This window comes from Cavia porcellus, unplaced genomic scaffold (genome assembly GCF_034190915.1).
Source record: "Cavia porcellus strain 051 isolate PalLab524CR breed Dunkin Hartley unplaced genomic scaffold, mCavPor4.1 scaffold_2, whole genome shotgun sequence".
Taxonomy (NCBI): domain Eukaryota; kingdom Metazoa; phylum Chordata; class Mammalia; order Rodentia; family Caviidae; genus Cavia; species Cavia porcellus.
Genome location: NW_026947485.1, coordinates 141755465 through 141776618, shown reverse-complemented (window position 1 = coordinate 141776618; position 21154 = coordinate 141755465). Strand labels below are relative to the sequence as shown.

General features: G+C 33.9%; 1 protein-coding gene across 2 annotated transcripts in view; it reads right to left on the bottom strand.

Annotated features, from left to right (window-relative positions):
- Positions 1–21154, bottom strand: part of Fbxl17 (F-box and leucine rich repeat protein 17) — a 446310-nt gene that overhangs the window by 408367 nt on the left and 16789 nt on the right. The window contains exon 4 of one of the 2 annotated variants that reach the window (XM_063245485.1): positions 6631–6762. The exons of the other annotated variant lie outside the window; for it this stretch is intronic. Coding sequence (XP_063101555.1) covers positions 6631–6762 — 132 coding nt within the window. The remainder of the gene's footprint in view (positions 1–6630; positions 6763–21154) is intronic. 2 annotated transcript variants of the gene reach the window in all.

The following is a 21154-nucleotide window of genomic DNA, read 5'->3' as shown; positions in this document are numbered from 1 at the left end:
ATCATATCACTATATACCATTCAAGACTAGTTCAAATTTCATACACAATTTATAGGATTATCTGATTCCTCTCTTACCCTTTGCCAAGAAGTAACTCTCTTTGCCACTGTTATTCCTATAGCACTTATCTTTAGAACAAAAGCTTCTCTCTTTGTCAGTACAACTTTGATTTCTCCATACTTTACATTGCCTGGCACACAGCAGGTGATGAAACAGGTATTAAGGAACAGATAACCCATTAAACCATTTAAATTTCTATTAAATCTGTCAGACAAAAATAAAATGGTACTAGTATGTAAATCCAAATGTCACAAAAATATAAAATACTAGGCTTGCAAAAGAGAAAAATAAAAGTGCAGTTTTATCATTAAAATGACACAGAATGAAGATCAACATTAGCTGAATGTAGTGATGCATGCCTGTAATCCTAGTTATTTCAGAGGCTGACTTAAAATGACCACAAATTCATGACTATCCTAGACAACTCAGCAAGACCCTGTTTCAAAAATTTGTCAAAGTGAAACACAAAGGATTGGTCAGATAGTTCCATAATAGAATACCTCCCTAGTGGTTCAACTTCCAGTACCAAAAAAAAAGAAAGAAAGATTAATTCTAAACTATATTTCAAAGACAACAATATCAAAAGATATCCTCTTTGATATTTTGGTCAATATTCCGAGAAAAAAATTTCAATATATTTCTATTGGTACATAAAGGTTTCTCTGAAATAAATGATCGTTTTAGCAAAAAGATCTTGACTTAATGCTTATAATTATTTCTTCCTTTGATGTCTCACAGAACCTGTCTCTTAGTGTGTTAAAGACAAGCAATGTCTGTGGGAAATTACTGTTCAGTTCAAACCTACATGAGTTGGTGGTACCACCTGTGAAGTGTTCAAGCAACCAAAAGGGATGGAAAACACGGTACAGGAATCTTAACTCATATGGGTTAAAATCCTGACTTTAACACTTATTGTTACTTAACTCTGAAGGTCTCAAATTTCTCACTTGTAAAATGAGGCAAGAACAATTACATCAGCTGGTGTTTATGAGGATTAATTATATAAAGGAGCATACAGCCAATATCATTAAATAGTTCATAGCATCAACAAATGACAGCAAAATCCTTTAAACTACTTTGCAGATAACAATATGCAATATATTTACCATTGAAATTCTGTATCGTTTTTATTGTTTCTTTGCTTTCTTTTTTTTTTTTTTTTTTTTTTTTTTTTTTTTGTCTTTTTCCTTTTTATCGGTACCGGGGGTCAAACTCACGACTGCCTGCTTTCAAGGCAGGCGCTTATGCCGCTGAGCTAAACCCCCAGCCCCTTGTTTCTTTGCTTTCAAACAAAAAAAAAATCCTGTTCATACTATAGTCTAAATGTTTGTGTCCCCCAAAATTCAGATGTTGAAACCCTAACCTTCATTCTGATGGAATTAGGAGCTGGGGAGCCTGTACAAGTGATTAGATCATTAGGCTGGAGCCTTAATCAATAGGATTAGTATCTTTATATATCACATGAAGGCATAGAAACAAGTCATCTATATATCAGAAATTAGGCCCTCACCAGTACCTTTATCTTAGACTTTCCAGCTCCCAGAACTATAAGCAATAAGTTTATGCCTTTTATTAGCTGTCTGGTTTACATTATTTTGGTGTGCCAGCCCAAAAAAAGACAGTACTGCACAATAACGAAATGCTAGTATCGCTAGGTTACCTTGTTTAGACAATCAAGTATCACTGTTCACTGTAAACTACCACTCTTCAGGTATAACAAAATGGTCATCCATTAAGGGAACAAAAGACTATTATAGGAGGCACATATCTACTCTAGGTGATTTTAGAGGCTATATGGCATACTTTAAAAACAGAATTCTTCACAGTACAAAATATTTATGTCTGGGGTTGCAGGTAAATTTACTTTATAAGAAGTGTTTAGAAACTTTATCACAAGTATGGTGGAAAAATGGAAGAAAGAAAGCAACCAATCTGAATAAATTAACTCTCATGTAAGAGTAACAATCCACAAATGTAGTTTCACATAATGGTGAGCTAGCTACTGCCATTTAAGCTTTGGCACAAATGTTTATCTTACATACTATCCTAGTTAACGATCAACATAGCCACTAGTCTAGTTACCTAACTGCTGCAACACCCTCATCTACGCAAACTATCAGGGGCTAAATGAGTGAAAGCAGACCATAACAGGTGACAGGAAGCCCTGATACAATCCAATTCCAGGCTGCAAAAAGCAAAGTTTGAAAGGAAGAGAAAGAAACCCTGGACTGAAGCCTTCCTATGTTGGGGCCATGAAATATATTTGTTGTTTAACCTCTTCATGTCATGCAGTCTGACATTGATAAGAACATGTTTCAAGTAGTACTATATCCCTCCTGTGAAAAAAAAAGTAAAGCACAAAACTTAAGATAACTAAACTAGGGGACATTAGTAACAAAAAGCAGGTCAAGGTTTCGACTCAGTTCAGTGTGACTGAAATTGGCATTTTCTCAATCTTTTCCTAAAAAGCTTTCAGTATGGCAGAAGAAATCATAGAGATGTAAATTTAGTCCTACCTCATCCATCATCCATGTAAGCCTCCAAAAGATAATAAAGTTTAGAACAATATTATTATAGTAGCAGCCAAAGACTTCTAATAAATATCACAAAATTACAAAACTAGTCAACTACCAACTGAAAAATATAACATCAAAATTAACTTTCAGGAATCAAGTTTTAACTAGAATACCCCTATCATTTTCCTGAAACTTTCTAAAATCTATTCATAATACATTAGTATTTTCTTGATGATTAAAAAATCTATATGAGTTCCCAGTCTAGAGTAAAAGGTATTTTAAAAAGATAGCAGGCCAAAGACACATAACATGTAACAAATATGTTAACCTTAGGAGTTATCACAGAAGCTATATTTTAAAAAAATCATGAAATTTGAATACTTTAAAACATCAAGCTATGTAGCAAATAACAAATAATAATATCTGACCTCTTCATTTTATAACCAAATAAAAAGCCATTCTAGGGGCTGGGGATTTAGCTCAGCGGCATAAGCGCCTGCCTTGCAAGCAGGCAGTCATGAGTTCGATCCCTGGTACCGATAAAAAAAAAAAAAAAAAAAAAAAAACTGAAAAAGACCAAAAAAAAAGCCATTCTAAGAGCTTTTGTATCCAAAAAGGAGGAAAGCATAATCTGATATGGGTGATTAAAAAAGCCAAAAGGTTTCCAAGTCACCAGTAACTACATAACTGCAATGGTTTGAATGTGAAGCCCAAAGTTCTTACACTGAAAACTTAATCTCCAATACAATATTGTCAGGAGGTGGGGCTAAAAGATCATTAGAACTTGTCCTCTACAGATTAATGTTGCTATGACAAGGATCCACTACCTACCACAAGAGAAAAATTGTTATAAAAACTACTTTGACTTTGCCTTGCTAGTTGTTCATGCTTTCTCACTCTATTACCTCACCTTTCTCTCTCTTTCTCTCTCTCCCTTGCCTTTGTACCTTCTGACATAGGATTATATGGAACTAAAGCTCTCATCGGCTATTAGATTCTTGGATTTCTTGCCTACAGAACTACAAATCTCCGTTTTTTATAAATTATCCAATGTCACGTGTTCTATTATAGCACAGAAAATGAACCAAAATAAGGTTCTAACTAAATATAGCTTAAAAATAGCTTTCTGGCAAGTACTACACAGAAATGACATAAAAGATACCACTAGAAGACAGATGCATACAATATGCTATATTTTCCACTACATTTGAATTCCTCAAATCTATTTCTAGAGTCTACACAAGTTTTATAGCAAAAGTAAAATTTATCTACATAGGTGCATGGTACTTAGTCAAAAAATGACTAAGACAAAAGCTTAGTTTCTTTTGAGAAGAGCAGATGTGTTGGGCCTTAATTGTTTGTTTCACCATAACTCATTTGAGTTTTAAAATGCTACAATCATGGCCCTCATTTGCCACATGAGAAAATTTCTTCCTCTGATAAACACTAGAATCCCACACCTATTTTAAAATTTATCCTACTTAATTCAGAATTAAGAATGTTCAAATATCTTGCTACTTCATGTAAAATGGTTAAGTTCGTCCTGTTGATAAACTAGATACAATTAGATATTTTTCCTTTTTCAAGACCAGCTAAAGGACAAAACTTAAAAAGGAAGTATAACATCAGCAGAAACTGTACAAGCATTATATCTCTAACTATATCAAGGACACAAAAGTTTATCACCAAGATACACAAAGACAATGCTGCCATCTAAAGGCCAAAATATAATATGAAAAGATGTTTGCTAAATCAAATACTGCCAAAGTACAAAAACCAAGCAATCTCCAATTTCAATTCAACAAAGTTTATATTTAAAAAAATGAAAAATGCCATGTTATGATTTTCTAAAAACTATTCAATGAAGCTAGAGAACTCGAAGAAAACAGTTTGGCTAGCAAAAGTAGAATTCTTTTGGTATTCTTTCAGGTATACTTCTAAAACCTTCCCTTAGTTGCTAATATAAAATACCTGTTTTTAAGTGATCAATAATACTTCTCAAAATGAAAATAGCTAAAATGCTAAAAATTGCAGTTTAGCAAGTTACTTAAATACTTCTCCTTATTTTGCAAATTTTAAAAATAAAATGTAAATTTCCTATAGGAGATTGGTTATCAATAATTTAGTTATCCAATCTAGAATCCAATTTAGAATCTTACTGAATTGACATTTAAGATTTTGTCAAATTGCTTCAAATTCACAAGGAAATTAAAATGTTTAAAAAATTATACTAAATTCTGAACCAATCCCTTTAAGTTAAGATGTTAAGCAATATTTTTAATGTACAATATTAGATAAAAACTAAACTGAAAGTGAAGGAAAACGTTCAAACAGTTGCTTCCTTTAGGAAACCACCAGCTAAAAACTGTTTACCAATAAAGAAATATTTCTCCATCTTTACACAAGAAAACAAAGACTAGCCAAAATGAAATATTTTAAAGGAATAGAAACATGTTAAGTTGAGGGTTACTATCCTTTAATTTACCTTTAGTGCAAAGTAGAAACCAACAATTTAACAAATTTAGTTGTAATATCACAAAAACTATTAGGTTTTTAGTAGTGCTAATAAAACAGAATTTATGCTATGTGATTTGAACAAAAAGACAAATGTCAATAACTTCTCCATTCATGAATGAGGTTTAAAGATGTTAAGCAATTTTTCTAGGATTACAATACAGTGAGTAGACACCAGGAGTCAAAATTCAGCATTTCTGACATAAAAGACCTAACACAATCATACAACCTCAAGTGAGTACATTTAGATTAAATGTAAAAATGTGTATGAAGTAACTTCATTACCAATGTTCAGGGTAAAAATATTCTATGTGGTTTTAAAAAATCATTTACTTTTAATCATATTTCAATTTTTCTAAAATCCTTTTTTAAATAAGTATTATCTCACTAGAAGTACTAATACATCAAAGAACCTTTCCAAACTTAAATTTATATATTCAATATATTTATTAAATATTATCAAGTGATATATAGTAATTCAAAAGGGCAACAAAAATATCTGTATTTTTGAGATGCACTTAAATTTTCTTTATAAATATGCTACACACATAGGACCAGCCTGGCAACATTTTAATTACACTATTTTTCAATATTGAGAATTTCTACTCAAGCCACCTGTATGACAGGTTTTCCTGATAATTTCTATGGTATATTTTCTAATGAAAATCAAGTGACTTTTAATATTATTTAGCCACAAAAAGGAATGAAACTCTGATACAGGTTATGATATCAATAAACCTCAAAAATATCATGTAAAGAAAGAAACCAGACATCAAGTACCACATATTAAATCATTCCATTTTTAGGAAATGTCTGGAAGAGGCTAATTCACAGAAACAGAAAGGAGATTAGCAGCTGCCAGGTACTAGGAAGAAGGAGAAAGCGGAATGATGATTACTGGACAAATTTTTTTCTAGGATAATGAAAATGTCCCAGAATTAGTTACTGGTGACAACTGAACAACTTAATGAGTCATATACTTTAAAAGTGATTCTTATGTGAACTACATCTCAATAAAAGAAAAAAGAATATTTTTAAGACTATTAAACACAAGTGTCTGAATTACAAATGTGTTTGCTTACCAATAAAATCTAGGTAATTATCAAGACTATCTGTCCCAACTTATTGAATCCCATTTCTATCATGCTAAGTAAAAAGCTCTATTTCACAAATGTATACTCCTAACTTTATATTAAATCTTATCTAAAATAACTGTAATTCTGAGAGCAATCAGAAAAAAATTGTAACTACAAATATATTTGGTAAGCCAATTTTGTATTTTCCAACTTGCCTACAATTTACAAAAGACACATTAGCATATGTTTAAGGACTTTAAAATCAAGAACCACATACAAGCATGTATTTGGTTTTAGAATAATTTATAAAATCATTATTTTGAGAGGATATTTGTGTTTTCAGTAGGTAGTATTTGTCTCTCAACTACCAAAACAAAATGCATTAGAAAATGTACAACTAAAGTTTAAAGAATTCAAAGGTCAGAAATTAAATGAACAGCATGAAGATAAAAACAGGTACTTACTAATTTGTTTTCTTGCATGTATATTCTTTGTAGTTTCAGACAGCCCTTTGCTATGACGATCATGCCTTCATCTGAGATCTTGTAACACTGGCCAAAATGAATATCTTTGAGTTCTCTGCACTTTGATCCCAGCTGTAAACAAAGGGATTTGGCTGAAAGCTCAGAAAGTAACAAAAACATATACTATACTAGGATTTTAAGCATTATCTGAAAATCATACCAGAGGTAAATACTTACTACTTATAAATTACTTTTAAAAGGAGATAGAATAAATGATCTAGAACCGAAAACAGTACAGTATTCATCTTTTAACTTACATGTTTCAATAACTTCATACTAGATGTCCATCAAGTACTTAGATTCCTTATCATTCAAATTCACATTTTATTTCTCTTGAGTCTTAATAGTGGAGAAAGACGATGGGAGGAACAAACTAAAGGTGTAAATTACAGAGTATTCAAAAAATTTAACATTATACTACCATTAAAATTCAAATAAAAATTGAGAAAAATAAAAAGTTATTAAAATTTTAAATTATAATCCAATTTTATAAAGAAACATATATTTAAATTTACATTCACATATGAGAAAAGAGACTGCCAGGTTTACCAACAAAGTGTTAACAGTAGTTATTCCTGATGAGTGATTATGCAGGCTATTTTTTCCTTTCTATCAATCTCTAATTTTTTAAACAAATAATTTTATAATGAAAATGTTTCAAGTTCTATTTCAAAAAAAGTGATGATAGTAGGATATATAAACTCATTTACTTTTCTAGTGACAATAATAAATACAAACTAGGCTATTCTAATGCAGGCTATACTATAATCAATAAATCTTCCTTTGAAATATAAATTCCATGAAGACAGGAATTTTTCTGTTTTATTAAATAATATATCTGTGGTATCTTACACTTATCTAATATTTAATAAATATTTGTTGATTGGGTGAAAACGCTAATCAGGGTCATGCGTGTAAAGAGTTCTCTTGACAATTTTTCCTTCAGTGCTGGGACTTGAATCACCCAAAGCCTTGTGTACACTAAGCAAAACTGCACCACTGAATACATCCCCAGTCCTGACAGCTTTTTTAAAATGAGTAAACATAGAAAACTATGATTGTGGTTTCACATACCGCTATGTCCTACTCAATTCATAGATCTAACCTGGGTCCATGGACAGCGCTCAAGTTCCCAGGAGAGGTGATAAAGAATTTGAATTTATCTTCACATTCTCGGTTAGCTACATTTATGACCCTAAACAAATCAAATATAATTTCATATTTCACTGTCTGAAAATATCTAGCAATATCATTTTTTCCTTATTAGTATTCATCACACTCATTAAACCATCTACCCGATCTTAATTCATTACAAGTGGTACATATATTTCCAGAACTAATGTACATGACTTAGATCTCAAAACGCTGAATCCAAAACCAATATTGGCAAAATCAGAACAGTAAGTATGCTACAGACAACAGGTTCACATATGTCTGGCTACAAGGTTGGCCCTGGGAATAAAACCACTACAACTCTTGAAAATCAGCTTAAGTAGCAGTTAAACCCTCCAATTACCTCCCCATTACTGCAAGCCTGACCTTGCACACATCACATAATGGTCAAAGACTGGAGCTCCTGGGGAATTTCGGACTGGTGTACATCACACATAGCTGGGAACAGAAGCATACTGGTGAAAATGTGGGGATTACACAAAAGTCTATAATAGTGAAAATAGAGTAGTCCAAATAAATAATTGTATTCAATTTTCAAGGATGAAGGGATATGAACTTCCAAACTGAAAGAGTCATCCAAATGTCTATCACAAATGATAGACTTATGGCAATGCAAATTATCATAAGACTCTATAATCCTAGCTATCAACAAGATTCCATGAACTTCCAGAGAAAAACAGATTTCATGAAAAGGATTTCGACTTTAAAATGCTCCGAACATCTTACCAACAGTAAAAGCAACAAAGCAATGCCATCAAATTCAAAAAGAAAACTATTTCTAATATAAATTGATTTAGACCATGAATTAACCATGCTGGTAGAATTCAAGATATTTACAAATACAGAAGTTCTCAGAATATTTATTTCCCATACACTTTTTATTAAGATGTAATTAGAAATTGTGCTCTACAAAACATGAGAATATACCAAAAGAAAGAGGACAAGACCTCTGCGTAATGAGATCTACCTCAACATCAAAATAAAGAACAACTCAGGTTAATGCTGGAGGTAAAATATTAAGATGACTTATTAAATGCAACAACATTTACATGTAAGAAGTCCAGACTAGTACCAGGCGTGGTGGCATATGCCTGTAATCCCAGCACTCAGGAGGCTAAGACAGGAGGATTGTTGCAAGTTCAAGACCAAGCCTGGGCTACAAAGTGAGCTCAACGACAGTATAAACTGCTTAATGAGATCCTGTCTCAAAAAAAAACGGAAGCCCAGACTAGACCACAAAGGTAAATAGATATACTACTACAACTGGAAATCTTGGAACTCCGTGTTAAGAGAATACAAGGAAGCTAAAGAAAAAAAAATTATTAATTCCAATAAAACAGAATTTTGTAGATTGAAAAAATAATGGGCAAATGATTTTGAAATGTGAATACAAAATACTTAACAAAATGAAAATTATGACGGAATTAGAGGATAAAGAGACAGAGAAGGATAAATTCACTAAATTCTTCCATGGCTAGAAATCATCTATAGCCAAAGTAGACTATTTATAAAAATACAAATAAACATGACAAAAATACTTTCTCCATCTGGAGGAAGTCCTGTTAATCTAATTCCTAGCCTTAGCACTAATTTTTATTTAATAAAGGAAACATGTTCATTCATCTCCACACCTCTCTTTAGCAACAAATTGCCCAGACTGAATAAGTAATCCTCACTTTTTTAATAGGGGCCACTCTGCTGGTCTGGTCTACTCAATGACTAAGTCATCTGGTCAAATTTCAGAGTCAAGTTAACAACCTCATTTAGCTCCATCTAGTAAGCAACATTCTCCATCTTAGAGTTTCTAAGTAATAAGGTTTGTATTTTTTTTCTCTATCACTATTTCTCTTATTTATCAATTTTACCACATCTTGTGCAATAAAAGACAGATCTCTTGAAGAACTCAGTACCCAGTATGTCAGTAATAAACAATGAGAAATAAAACAGAATAAACATGTAAGAAGTAACTGAGCTTTTCGGCTGAGTCTCAGACAATACTGTGTGCACAAGTTGGTAGAACCTCATGTTAAGACCTATAAATCACACTGTTATAGACAGAAAAAAGATAAACTAATTACAAGATATGCTGAGGGGGAGAGAACATGATGGACAGGCAACAGCAACTACCGGAGGCTCTCTGAAAGGCTCGGCTCAGAGGCCAGGAATGATGCGGACTAAGGAGACACGAACCAGTAGAGATATGCACTGCTGACTCAGGAACGAACTGGGCTGAGAGAAACCAACTTAGAATACAGTCCTGGCGCTAAAATAGGAACAGAAAAGACTCGGTGTAGAGGCTCGACCCCGCACCATTGGAAACCACGATTTGGTTTTCCCGCTGCCCGGTGGCTGGCTGCCTCCACAGCGGCTCCGCAAGGAGAGACGCGCAGAGCTCTGGGAATGGGAGTCTGCGAACGGAGTCGAAAACAGGACGGACAAGGAGGCGTACACAAAAACTGACTGGTGGCGAGGTGAGTGAGAAACTGACCCCCTACCACAGTTTGACTCCAGCGGAGGTTTTTCTGGGCTCTGGCAGTCCTGTAAGAGCAGGGTGCGGTGGCAACTCCAGCCACACATTCCCCTCTCGGACGGGATTGGTGAAAAGTGCCTGGCCTGAGTGACGATGCTGGCGGACTCCCTAGGCTGGCCTAACCCAGATCCCAGAGCCTGACGGTGGCCCGGAGGAGCGACTGACTCCCGTGTAGGCTGCCTCCTCCGCAACTCCCTGGTGCGCAGCGGTGGGCGGGAACAACTAGCCAGCACAATTTGATCAGGCTGCGGCTGACAGGCAGGGAAGCCGGGCCTCCTATGTAAGCTTGCATTTTATAAGGAACAGAAAATATGGGGAAGGGAAGCAACAAAAAAGGCTCCTCGGCCCCCAATCCTGAGAAACAGGCAGTAGTGGACACCGCACCAATATACATTAAGCGCCATATAGAGAGCCTCATAGACCAATTCAGGAATGAAGTTATCAACGACCTGAAGCTAGAAGTATGCAGAATAGTTAGAGAAATGCTAAGCATCACCCAGGAAAAAACAGATGGTGGAATGGAAGAACAGAAAAAGAGGGGAGAATTGCTTGATGGAGAAAACAGAGAAAGCATTGAGTATGTGAAGCATGTTCAAAGGGACTATCAAGAAATTAAGAAGTCTATCCAAGACTGGCATAACAGCTTGAAAGAAACTAAGGACAGACTATCTGAACTGGAGGGCAGACTTGAAATATGGGAGAATGAAATGAAAAACTTCTTAAAAATAACAAAGAAACAAACAGCAATAATACAAAGACAAGAAGATGATAAGAGGAGCCATAACTTAAGGATTAAGAACATAAAAGAAGAAGTAGGGACACAAACAAGTGAACTACAAAAGCTACTCACAGAAATAATCCAGGAGAATTTTCCTAATTTAGCAAAAGGTAAAGATACTCAGATGTATGAGGCATACAGGACCCCAGCTACCTACAACCCTAACAGAGAAACACCCAGGCATATAATAATAAAAATTCCAGAAATTCAATACAAGAACAGAATATTAAAAGCTGTAAGAGACAAGAAACAGATCACTTACAAGGGAACACCCATCAGAATTACAGCAGATTTCTCTTCACAAACCATCAAAGCACGAAGAGCGTGGGGGGAAATAATTCAAGCTTTGAAAGATAATAATCTCCAGCCAAGATTGAGATATCCTGCACAACTGTCCCTGGAAATTGATGGAAAAACGAGGTGCTTCCAGGATAAAGAGGAACTGGGGGAATTTGCAACCACCAATTCAACCCTACAGAAAGTATTGCAGGATATTCTAAAAAAAGAAAAATACAAAGAACCCAGAAATAGTGGCGGGGAGGCCACAACGAATGGAGCAGAGAACAAAATGAAGAAGACAAACTGATAGCTACTGACAGAAAAAGAGCTCAACAGAAATGAGACAGAGAAGATTGGATGATAGGAACAGCTATTTTGGAGAAAATGACATCTTAATAGGTAATGCTGATTTAGTACCATCTTGTTTTGAAGTCTCATCTAGCTTTTGTTCTTCTGTCTCCAATGGTCTAAACAGGTTGTATCTTATTGGATTTTGTTATGTACGATAGTATAAGCAAAAACCTTTTAAAGACAAGGAGATTATACAGAGACCATTTTTCATTTTCTGTTAGTCAATTCTAAATACTCTATAATGCTGTCATTCTCTTAAATGGTTTTACATTGTTTTGATATACTTAATGCTACAGTATATGAAGTTGTACTCAAGGACTTCAGGGAGGGAGTCAATATGGTAACTACTTTTGGGTCGGAAATATCTGGTGGTGAAACACTATTCTGCTTAAATGGTTATGTTTTGATCTGCCCTGTTTCGCTGTTATGCCCTCTTTTTTCTCAATCTCCACTCCATTATTTACTTTTTTATTTTTATCCATTTAATTAAAGGGAAAAATATAGCAGGATATAATATAGTAACCCACTTTGACTTTCTATTATCTTGATTTGAAGCCCTGTATTACTCTCACCATCTTGTTTTTGACTGAGGTTCCTCTATTCTGTTTTGTTGGATAGTATCAGGTTCGAAAGTTTAGGCATCAGCTGAGAAGATAATGAGATTCATTATAACGCCCATTCTCGTTGACTTTTATCTACTTTTGAAGACCTACAATATCTCCAATGTTTTGGTTTTGTCAGTTTTATTCTTTACTGTTTTGTTCAATTGTATTACAACTAATGATATAGGCAATTCTATTAGAAATAGCGGGAGGCATTATGGTAACCATTGTTGATCACCTTGTATTATGTTTTTATATTATCTATTATATCCACCCTTTTGACTTGACCGATTCTGTTCTGTTATGTTACATTTGGTTTTACTCTCTTCGAAAAAAGCAATAAGAACCATGGGAGCAATGAAACCCAAAATGTGTAATAGTCACTGTACAAAAGAGAGGAAAAGAAAGTGCTCTAAACTATATAACTGCATGTATATTTAAATGTATAAGATAGAAAATGATATCACAGAGTTTAATTGGATCATTGAACAGAACTGTTTGCAGTATCATTGTTGGAATGTCCACTCTACAAGCTTTAATTTTGTGACTTGAACAATTATTTCTAAGATGGCAATATGTAATCCATTAACTAGTGATTTCCTACTGCGCATTTTTTTCTTCTGTAAATCTGTATAACTTGTACCCTTTCACTGTTTTTTTTTCTTTCTTTTCTTTTCTCCTTAAATAAAAAAAAAAAAAAGAAAAAAAAAGCAAGATATGCTGACATCGATATGTAGTTTTGTTGGCTTTATCCACAAAGAAATTACTTTTCAGAGGCAAGACACATTGCTAATTATACAAAAATAGGACCATGTGCACGATAGTTGCAAAATGATCAGCATACATGGTAAAGCTAATAATGAAGATGCCTCAGAAGACAAGTAATTATGACACACTACTACTGAATATAAATGTCATTTAATATCACTACAGAAACTAATGTTTCATTTTAGATATCACTGGAAAAATACATTACATTATCTTCTAAGTAGTGTAAACTCTAGACTATGCAGGCACATAAAGTCAATAATTATACCCAATGTATTCTCAATTTTGCTGATAACTTTCAAATCTCTACCTGTTTACAACCCTCAGAAAAATATTCAGATGGCTGCAAACAACCCATGTGAAAAATATCCCTGCACTGCATACAGGGCACACACCTGTAATCCCAGAGCTCTGGTAGGCTGAGGCAGGAGGACTAAAATATGAAGCACACCTTGGGCAATTTAACTACTTAGCAATACTCAGAAAGAAAAGAATGAAATGAAATGACAAGACCCATCCAACCCGATCTGACCCAACCTGGATAGGCTAGGTGGCTATTAGGGGTTTAGCTCAATGACAGCACTTGCCTAACATATAAGACCCTGGGTTCAATCCCTTACACTACCTAAAATACAAAGAGAAGCTACAGTAATTTCAGAAAGGATAGACTTCATCACAAAGAAAGTCTGCAAAGAATAAAAAAAAAAAACCATTATATTACACTCCAAAAAGACATGGCAATCTTTAGTGTATGTACACTAAAGAATCAAAATAAATGCCAGATGTAATGGTACATACCTATAATTCCAGCATTTGGGAAGCTGAGGCACAGGATCACTATGACTACAAATTCAAAGCCAGCCTGGGCTACACAGCAAGTTCAAGGCCAGCCTACACATGTCAGAAACTTGTCTCAGAAAATAAACAAGATTCAGTGTATGTGAGGTAAAAAATTAAAGAACCACAGGATAGTTAGATGAATTCGCCATAAAAGGTAAGATCTCTCACTATATGATCCAGCAATCATATTCCTTGGTTGAAAAATTATGTCCACACAAAATCCCGTGTATAGAAACTTATAGCAACTTTATTCATAACTGCCAAAACTTGGAAGCAACCAAAATGTCCTTCAGAGGTTGAAAGGATAAATAAACTATAGTACACACATATAATGGGATATTATCCAGTGCCACATATATATATATATATATATTTACTATGAAAAGACACAGGAACCATAGGATAGTTAGATGAATTCATCATAAAAGGTAATACCTCTCACTATATGATCCAGCAATCATACATGCATATTACAGCAATTATAAATGCATATTACTCAATGAAAGAATCCAATCTGAAAAGACTACATATTCTGTGATTCCAATTAAAATCAGAGTTATTCTGGAAAAGTTAAAACTATGAAACAAATTTAAAGATAAGTACTTGCCAGAGGTTAGAGAGGAGTACAAAAAGAATAGGCATAGAACCAAGGACTTTAAGGCAGTGAATATACCTCTGCATGATACTATAATGGTACATACATGTGCTGTATATTGGTTGAAACCCACAAGACATGCAGCATCCACAGATAAACTATGGACTTAGGGAATAATGCTGTTTGATGCCAGTATATGAGCTACAATAAGTAAGTTACACTGATGGGAGATGCTGATGAGGGAAACCATGTACGTGTGGGAACGGGGAGTACATTGGAATCTGTGCCTCTCTCAATTTCCCTATGAATTTAAAACTGCTGTAAAGTAAGGTTTTTTTAAACTATCTTTAAAAATTAGGACTATTTCTTTTAAAATTAGGCAGCAAATAAAATTTTTAAATTAAAATTACTTCCAAAATGATTAATCAGGCATAAAAATTTCCCAGTAATACTATAAATTAAGAAAAAAATTCTTAAAAGCAATCCTCCAAAAATGTAAAAATTATAATTACTAACTTTAAAAAAGTATAACTTCAGATAGAAAAGAAAAGTTATCAAGGGTAAACATACAAATAAGGACCACAGTTCAAGAAGACGTAGTAACTCTTAACATGTATGTACCTAAAAACAAAGTATGTGAAGCATATGTGAAGCAAAACTGACTAAACTGTAGGAGAAAAATAGATAGATCTATTATTATTGATGGAAACTCTGATATCTTATTAGAAATGAACAGATTCAGAAGGCAAAAAAGAGTAAAAATATAATTCAATTCCAACACTACTAACAATGAACTAGACATAATGAACATCTCCAGATTACTGCATTCAACAACATCAGAATATACATCTTTCTCAAGCTCACATGGAACATTCAGACTATATCTTAGGACATAAAACACACTTAACAAATTTAAAAAACAGAAATTGTGCGTATCTGCTCTCAGGCAGCAGTGGAATTAAACTGGAAAACAATAACAGATCACCAGAAAGTCCCAAAATACTTAAGAGATTAAACAACAAACTCCTAAATGTGTCAAAGAAATTTCAAGAGCAATCTTTTTTTCTTTTTCTTTTTCTTTTTTTTTTTTTTTTTTTTTTTTTTTGTCTTTTTGAAAGTCTCACTATGCAGTTCAGGCCATTCAGGCCGACCTTCAGCTCACTTTGTAGCCCATGCTGGTCTCAAATTGCAATGATCCTCTTGCCTCAGCCTCTCAAATGTTGGGATTACAGGCATGTACCACCACCCTCCTTAAAGAGAAATTCTAAAAATATTTTCAACTAAACTAAAATGAAAGTACAATGTGTCAGAATGTACAGAATGAAGCAAAGTAGCATTCAAACGGGAATTTATAACTAGGGGTATTACAATAAATGGAATTGTTAGAGTTACATTCAAGTATGTAGTATGTAGAAATACAACTAATTTTTTGTAGCCTGGCACTCAACTGAAAAGGTTATTTCAAAAAGTTTATGAATTATGGTTTTGTATACATAAAAGCATGACATCTAGAAATAGAAATTATTTTACTTCTAATTTAAAGTATTTTACACCTCTTGTCAGATTAGTCTGGTTTGAGTTCCTAGCACCATGTAAAACAGAAGCACTAAAAAGCAAGTGTCCCTGTCTTATTCCCGACCTTAAGGCGAAAGTTTGCCATTTTCATCACTGTATCAACTCTGGTTTTGTTACATGGGGCTTTTAATACTGTTAAGGAAGTATCACTTTATTTCTTGTTTGGTAGGTACTTTTATCATGAAACGGTGTTGATTTTTCCAAATAATTCTTCTCTACCAATTAAGATGTTTATGTTGGTTTTTCTCCTGAAATCTGTTATTGCGGCATATTACAGTGACTGGTTTTGTGTACTGAATCATGCTTCTACATATGGGATAAGCTGCATTTGATCATGATGTGTAATCTTTTCAATATGCTGCCAGATTCATTTTGTTAGCACTTTACAAGCAAGTTCTGCATAATCATTAAAGATATTGTCTATAGTTGCCTTCGTTTATTTTTGGTAGTGTCTTCATACGATTTCAGAATCAAGGTAACAAAGGTCTCATGAAAGTAGGAAGAGCTGCCTTCAACTTTTTGCAAGAACCTGAGAAGGATTACAGTTAACTGCTCTTTAAATATTTGGTAAAACTAATCAATACAGATATCTGACGCTTGGCTTTTCTTTTCTGCAACGATTTTTTAAGTGAACTAATTGTATGTCCTGACTTTTTATAAATCTGTAACTCTATTCAGATTTTTTTCAGGTTTTCTAACTCTTGAATCAATTTTTAAATCTTTGTTTTGTTTTTTGAGACAGCATCTCTCAGGCTGGGGATTTAGCTCAGCGGCATAAGCGCCTGCTTTGCAAGCACATGGTCATGAGTTCGATCCCTGGTACCAATAAAAAAAAAAAAAGAGAGAGAGAGAGAGACAGCATCTCTCTACACAGTTCAACCTGGCCTTAAACTCACTTTGTAGCCCAGGCTGGCTTCAAACTCACAGCAATCTTTTTGTCTTAGCCTCCCAACTGCATGGATTACAGGTATGAATCACTCCAGCAGGCTTGTTGAATCATTTTTTATAGTTTTTGTATTTCTAAAAATTTGTCCACTTAGGCTATCTAATTTGTTGATGCATAGTTACAGTTTTTTAATACAATCCTTTTTATTTCTGCAAAGTCAAGAGTAACACCCACTCTCATTTATGATTTAGTAATTTGAGCAATTTGTCTTCTCCCAGTCCCATAGGTCAGTTTACTATTAAAAGCTTGACAGTTTTTTTTTTTAATCTTTTCAACAAATTTAATATGTTTGTTTTTTCTACTGTTTTGGTCTCTATTTTATCTCTGCTGTGATCATTATTGTTTCATTTATTTTGCTTGCTTTGGACTTAGTTTGCTCTTCCTTTTCTATTTCCCTCAAAGTATATTTAGGTTACTGATTTACAATCTTTTTTAATATAAGCTTTCACAGCTACAAATTGCCTTCTGAATGTTGCTTTTGCTACATCCCACAATTCTGTGAATGTTTTGATTTTCACCCATTTCAAGATTAATTTCTAAATTCCACTGTGATTTCTGTTATGAACCATTGGATGTATAAGTCTATGTGGTTTAATTCCAACATATTTTAGTAATTCCTAGTTTTCTGTTATTTTCCAGTTTTATTCCATTATAATTATGATAAGATGTATCACATGATTTTACATTTATTAAAATATATGGTCTATTCATAAGAGTGCTTCATATGCACATGAGAATATGTATTTTGTGGTTCAGCAACATATATTTCACAAGTCTATTAGGTGTATTACTGTATCGTTCAACTTGTCTGTTGCTTTGTTCATCTTCTACCTGGTTGTTGTATTACTGGAGGTGAATTACTAAAGACTCCAACTGTTACTTGAGAATTCTCTTCTTTCAAATTTTTTGTTTTTTGCTAGAGAGTCAGCTGTTAGGGTCATTTATGTTGTATCTTTCTGATGGATTGTTGTATCTTCCTAACTGAATTTTATCAATATATAATAACTCCCATTTTCTCCTGTGAATTTTAATTTAAAATCTATTTTCTGTTAAAATTGCCATTTTGGCAACTCTATGTATGAAAAAAATTTTTCCACTCACTCTTGTACTTTCAATCTCCATGTGGTTACTTTCATCAATCTCTTTTGTATTCACATAGGTTTGGCAAGTGTCTAGTGTTGCTTTACTTCAAGTACTCACCTTAGCATTTCTTGCAGGGCAGCTCTGTTACTAACAAACTGTCCTAGCTTTTACTTATCTGAGTATTTTTAACATCAACCTCTGACACAAAATTACTGTTTGACTTATATGCCAGCCCACCACTTTCTATCTTCCATGGTTTCCTTTTCATGAGCTGTACTTTACTTCTTTATATGCCTTCACGCTCTACTGAAAACCTGATAGAATGTTAAAATATAACATGGCACTTTAAAAAATTAAGATTTTTCTCCTCTTTCACAGAGTTAGCTGTTTTTGGTTGTAGCTTGTACTTGGCAACTGTGTTTCACTCTTCTTACAATGCCCAAAGTCATGTCTTGCTTTTTAGGGGCACATATTAATTATACAGAATAAATTTCATTGTGACATTTTTATATATGAATGCAATATACTGTGATCATATTCACCTCTCCATTATTCTCCCTTGCCTTCCCCTCCCTACTCATTTCTATTTCTCTAATAGTCTCCCTTCTACATTGAAGTATTTTTTTCCTTCATTTTCTTGATTCCACACACGGGGGTTAAGGTAGATTATTTGTCTAAGGCTGGCTTACTTCACGTAACATAATCTCTAGTTTCATCCATTTTCCTAAAAACAACATTACATTGCTCATTATGGTTAAATCATACTTCCATTATGTATATAGTATCACATTTTCTTTAATTATCCACTGATGAGCCACTGTAAATAGTGGCACAATTAAGATGGGCACCCAAGCATCTTGGTCAAATGCTAATTCTGCTTACTTCAAAAAAACACTGGGACAGTATAGTTGGATCATGTGGCCATTCTACTTTTGATCTGGAGAATTTCTATCCTGACTTCCATAGTGGTCATACTAATTTAGAGATACAGTTTTTCTTCATCCTCACCAGCATTTATTATTTTTTATACTTTTGATAGCCATTCTGACTGAGGTGAGACAGAATCTCAATGTCGTTATGATTGGTATTTCCATGATGGCTAAAAGATGTTAAACAATTTTTTCATATAATTCTTAGCCACTTGTAACTCTTTTAAGAAGTTCTGTTCATTTTCCATCTACTGATTGGATTGCTTCTTCATTTGGTGTTCAGTTTGTTGAGTTCTTCATAGTATTCTGGGTAGTAAGCCTCTGTCACAAAAGTAGCTGACCAGACTTTTCTACTATTATGTAGGCTGTCTTTTCACTGTTACTTTCTTTGTTGTACAGAAGCTTTTTAATTTGATGCAATTCCATTTGCCAATTTTTGCTATTTTTGTTGAACTCCTGAAGTTCTATTTAGGAAGTCACTGTCTACACCTGTATCTTGAAATGTTTACCCTATATTTTAATCTGGTAATTTCAAAGTTTCAGGTTTTCCATTAAGGTGTCTTTGATCAATTTTTTTGTTGATTTTATTCAGGGTAAGAGACAGGGGTCTAGTTTCAATCTTCTACATACAGATAATTCATTTTTCTCAGAACAATTTGTTAAAGAGTCAGTATTTTGAAAGAAATTTCTATTAAATTCAAAAGCTTAAAAACAAACTATGACAAAACAAAACCTTTTGCCTACTCTTTCTAGCTAGTTCTGTGGTGGGTCTAAGTCATCCATGGCCTCAGTGGTTAGTTATTGTGCACTGTAGCACAAGAAAGATGAGTATCTGGGTATGTATCTTCGTCAAATGCTGATTTTGATTCTGCTTTCACCTTGGTCTCTAGATCCTGTTGATACTGAATTTAACACCCAATGATGAATGTTTATAGTCTTTTAGTGTTTTTTTTTTTTTTTTTTTTAACCAGGAATTGAACTCATGACAACCTTGTACTTGCTAGGCACGCACTTATGCTACTGAGCTACTTCCCCGGATCTTATGTTTTTCTAAGCATGTGTCCTACCTCGGGCATGCATGTGGCTTTCTAAATTTTCCTGTACATACTAGTGCTCTAAATGCCTTAACTACCAAAGTGTCCCCCCCACCAAAAAAAAAAAAAAACACTTATCCAGGACTCGGGCTTTTTCCTAGGCCTCAGGAAGTCTACTGTATGTCTCACTGTAATTTTTACACAAAACAGCTGCAAGATTTTTCATTTGCCTTATGTTTCTAATCAATGCCCACTTGCTTTTTATCCCTGACAAAGTTCTAAATTAGGTGACACAGACACATAAGTACTAGTCACAGCCCTTCGGGTAGCTTCCAAATATGTTAGAAAGACAAATACAATAATTTGCAAATACGGTTTAGTTTGGCACCAGAGACCTAGGTCACACACTAGGAATATAAGTTGCTCTCTTCACATCAACTGCCAAGTTGGGAAAAGGGTGCAGGAAAGACAAGAAAAAAGTCACAATGCATTCCTGGCATTTTTTAGTTACCCTTTTCCTGGTTCAACTTTTCCTTGGTTGCTATAAACTTCTGACTTATTTTCCAGAGTTCTGACAATGTTATTCTAATAGTTCTGGCTTGTTTTTCAATGTTTTTGTAGAGAGACATAATTTTAAAGCTACCTAATAGACACAACACTTTGCTGACACTCTAAATCTTTATTTTTAAAAACTTGAAAACTCATTGTATAGCTAAATTGAAATTTTTTTTTTTTGTCTTTTTCCTTTTTATCAGTACCAGGGATCGAACTCACGACTACCTGCTTGCAAGGCAGGTGCTTATGCTGCTGAGCTAAATCCCCAGACCCGCTAAATTGAAATTTACTAAGGCAAAATTTATTCTTTTGAACCATTTTAATCTGGAAAATACCTACAGTAACACATTTCTAGAAATTTTTACTGAGATCCACAAATTAAACTGATGTGCAACAGTGAGTCACATACAATAGTAACTTAATGGA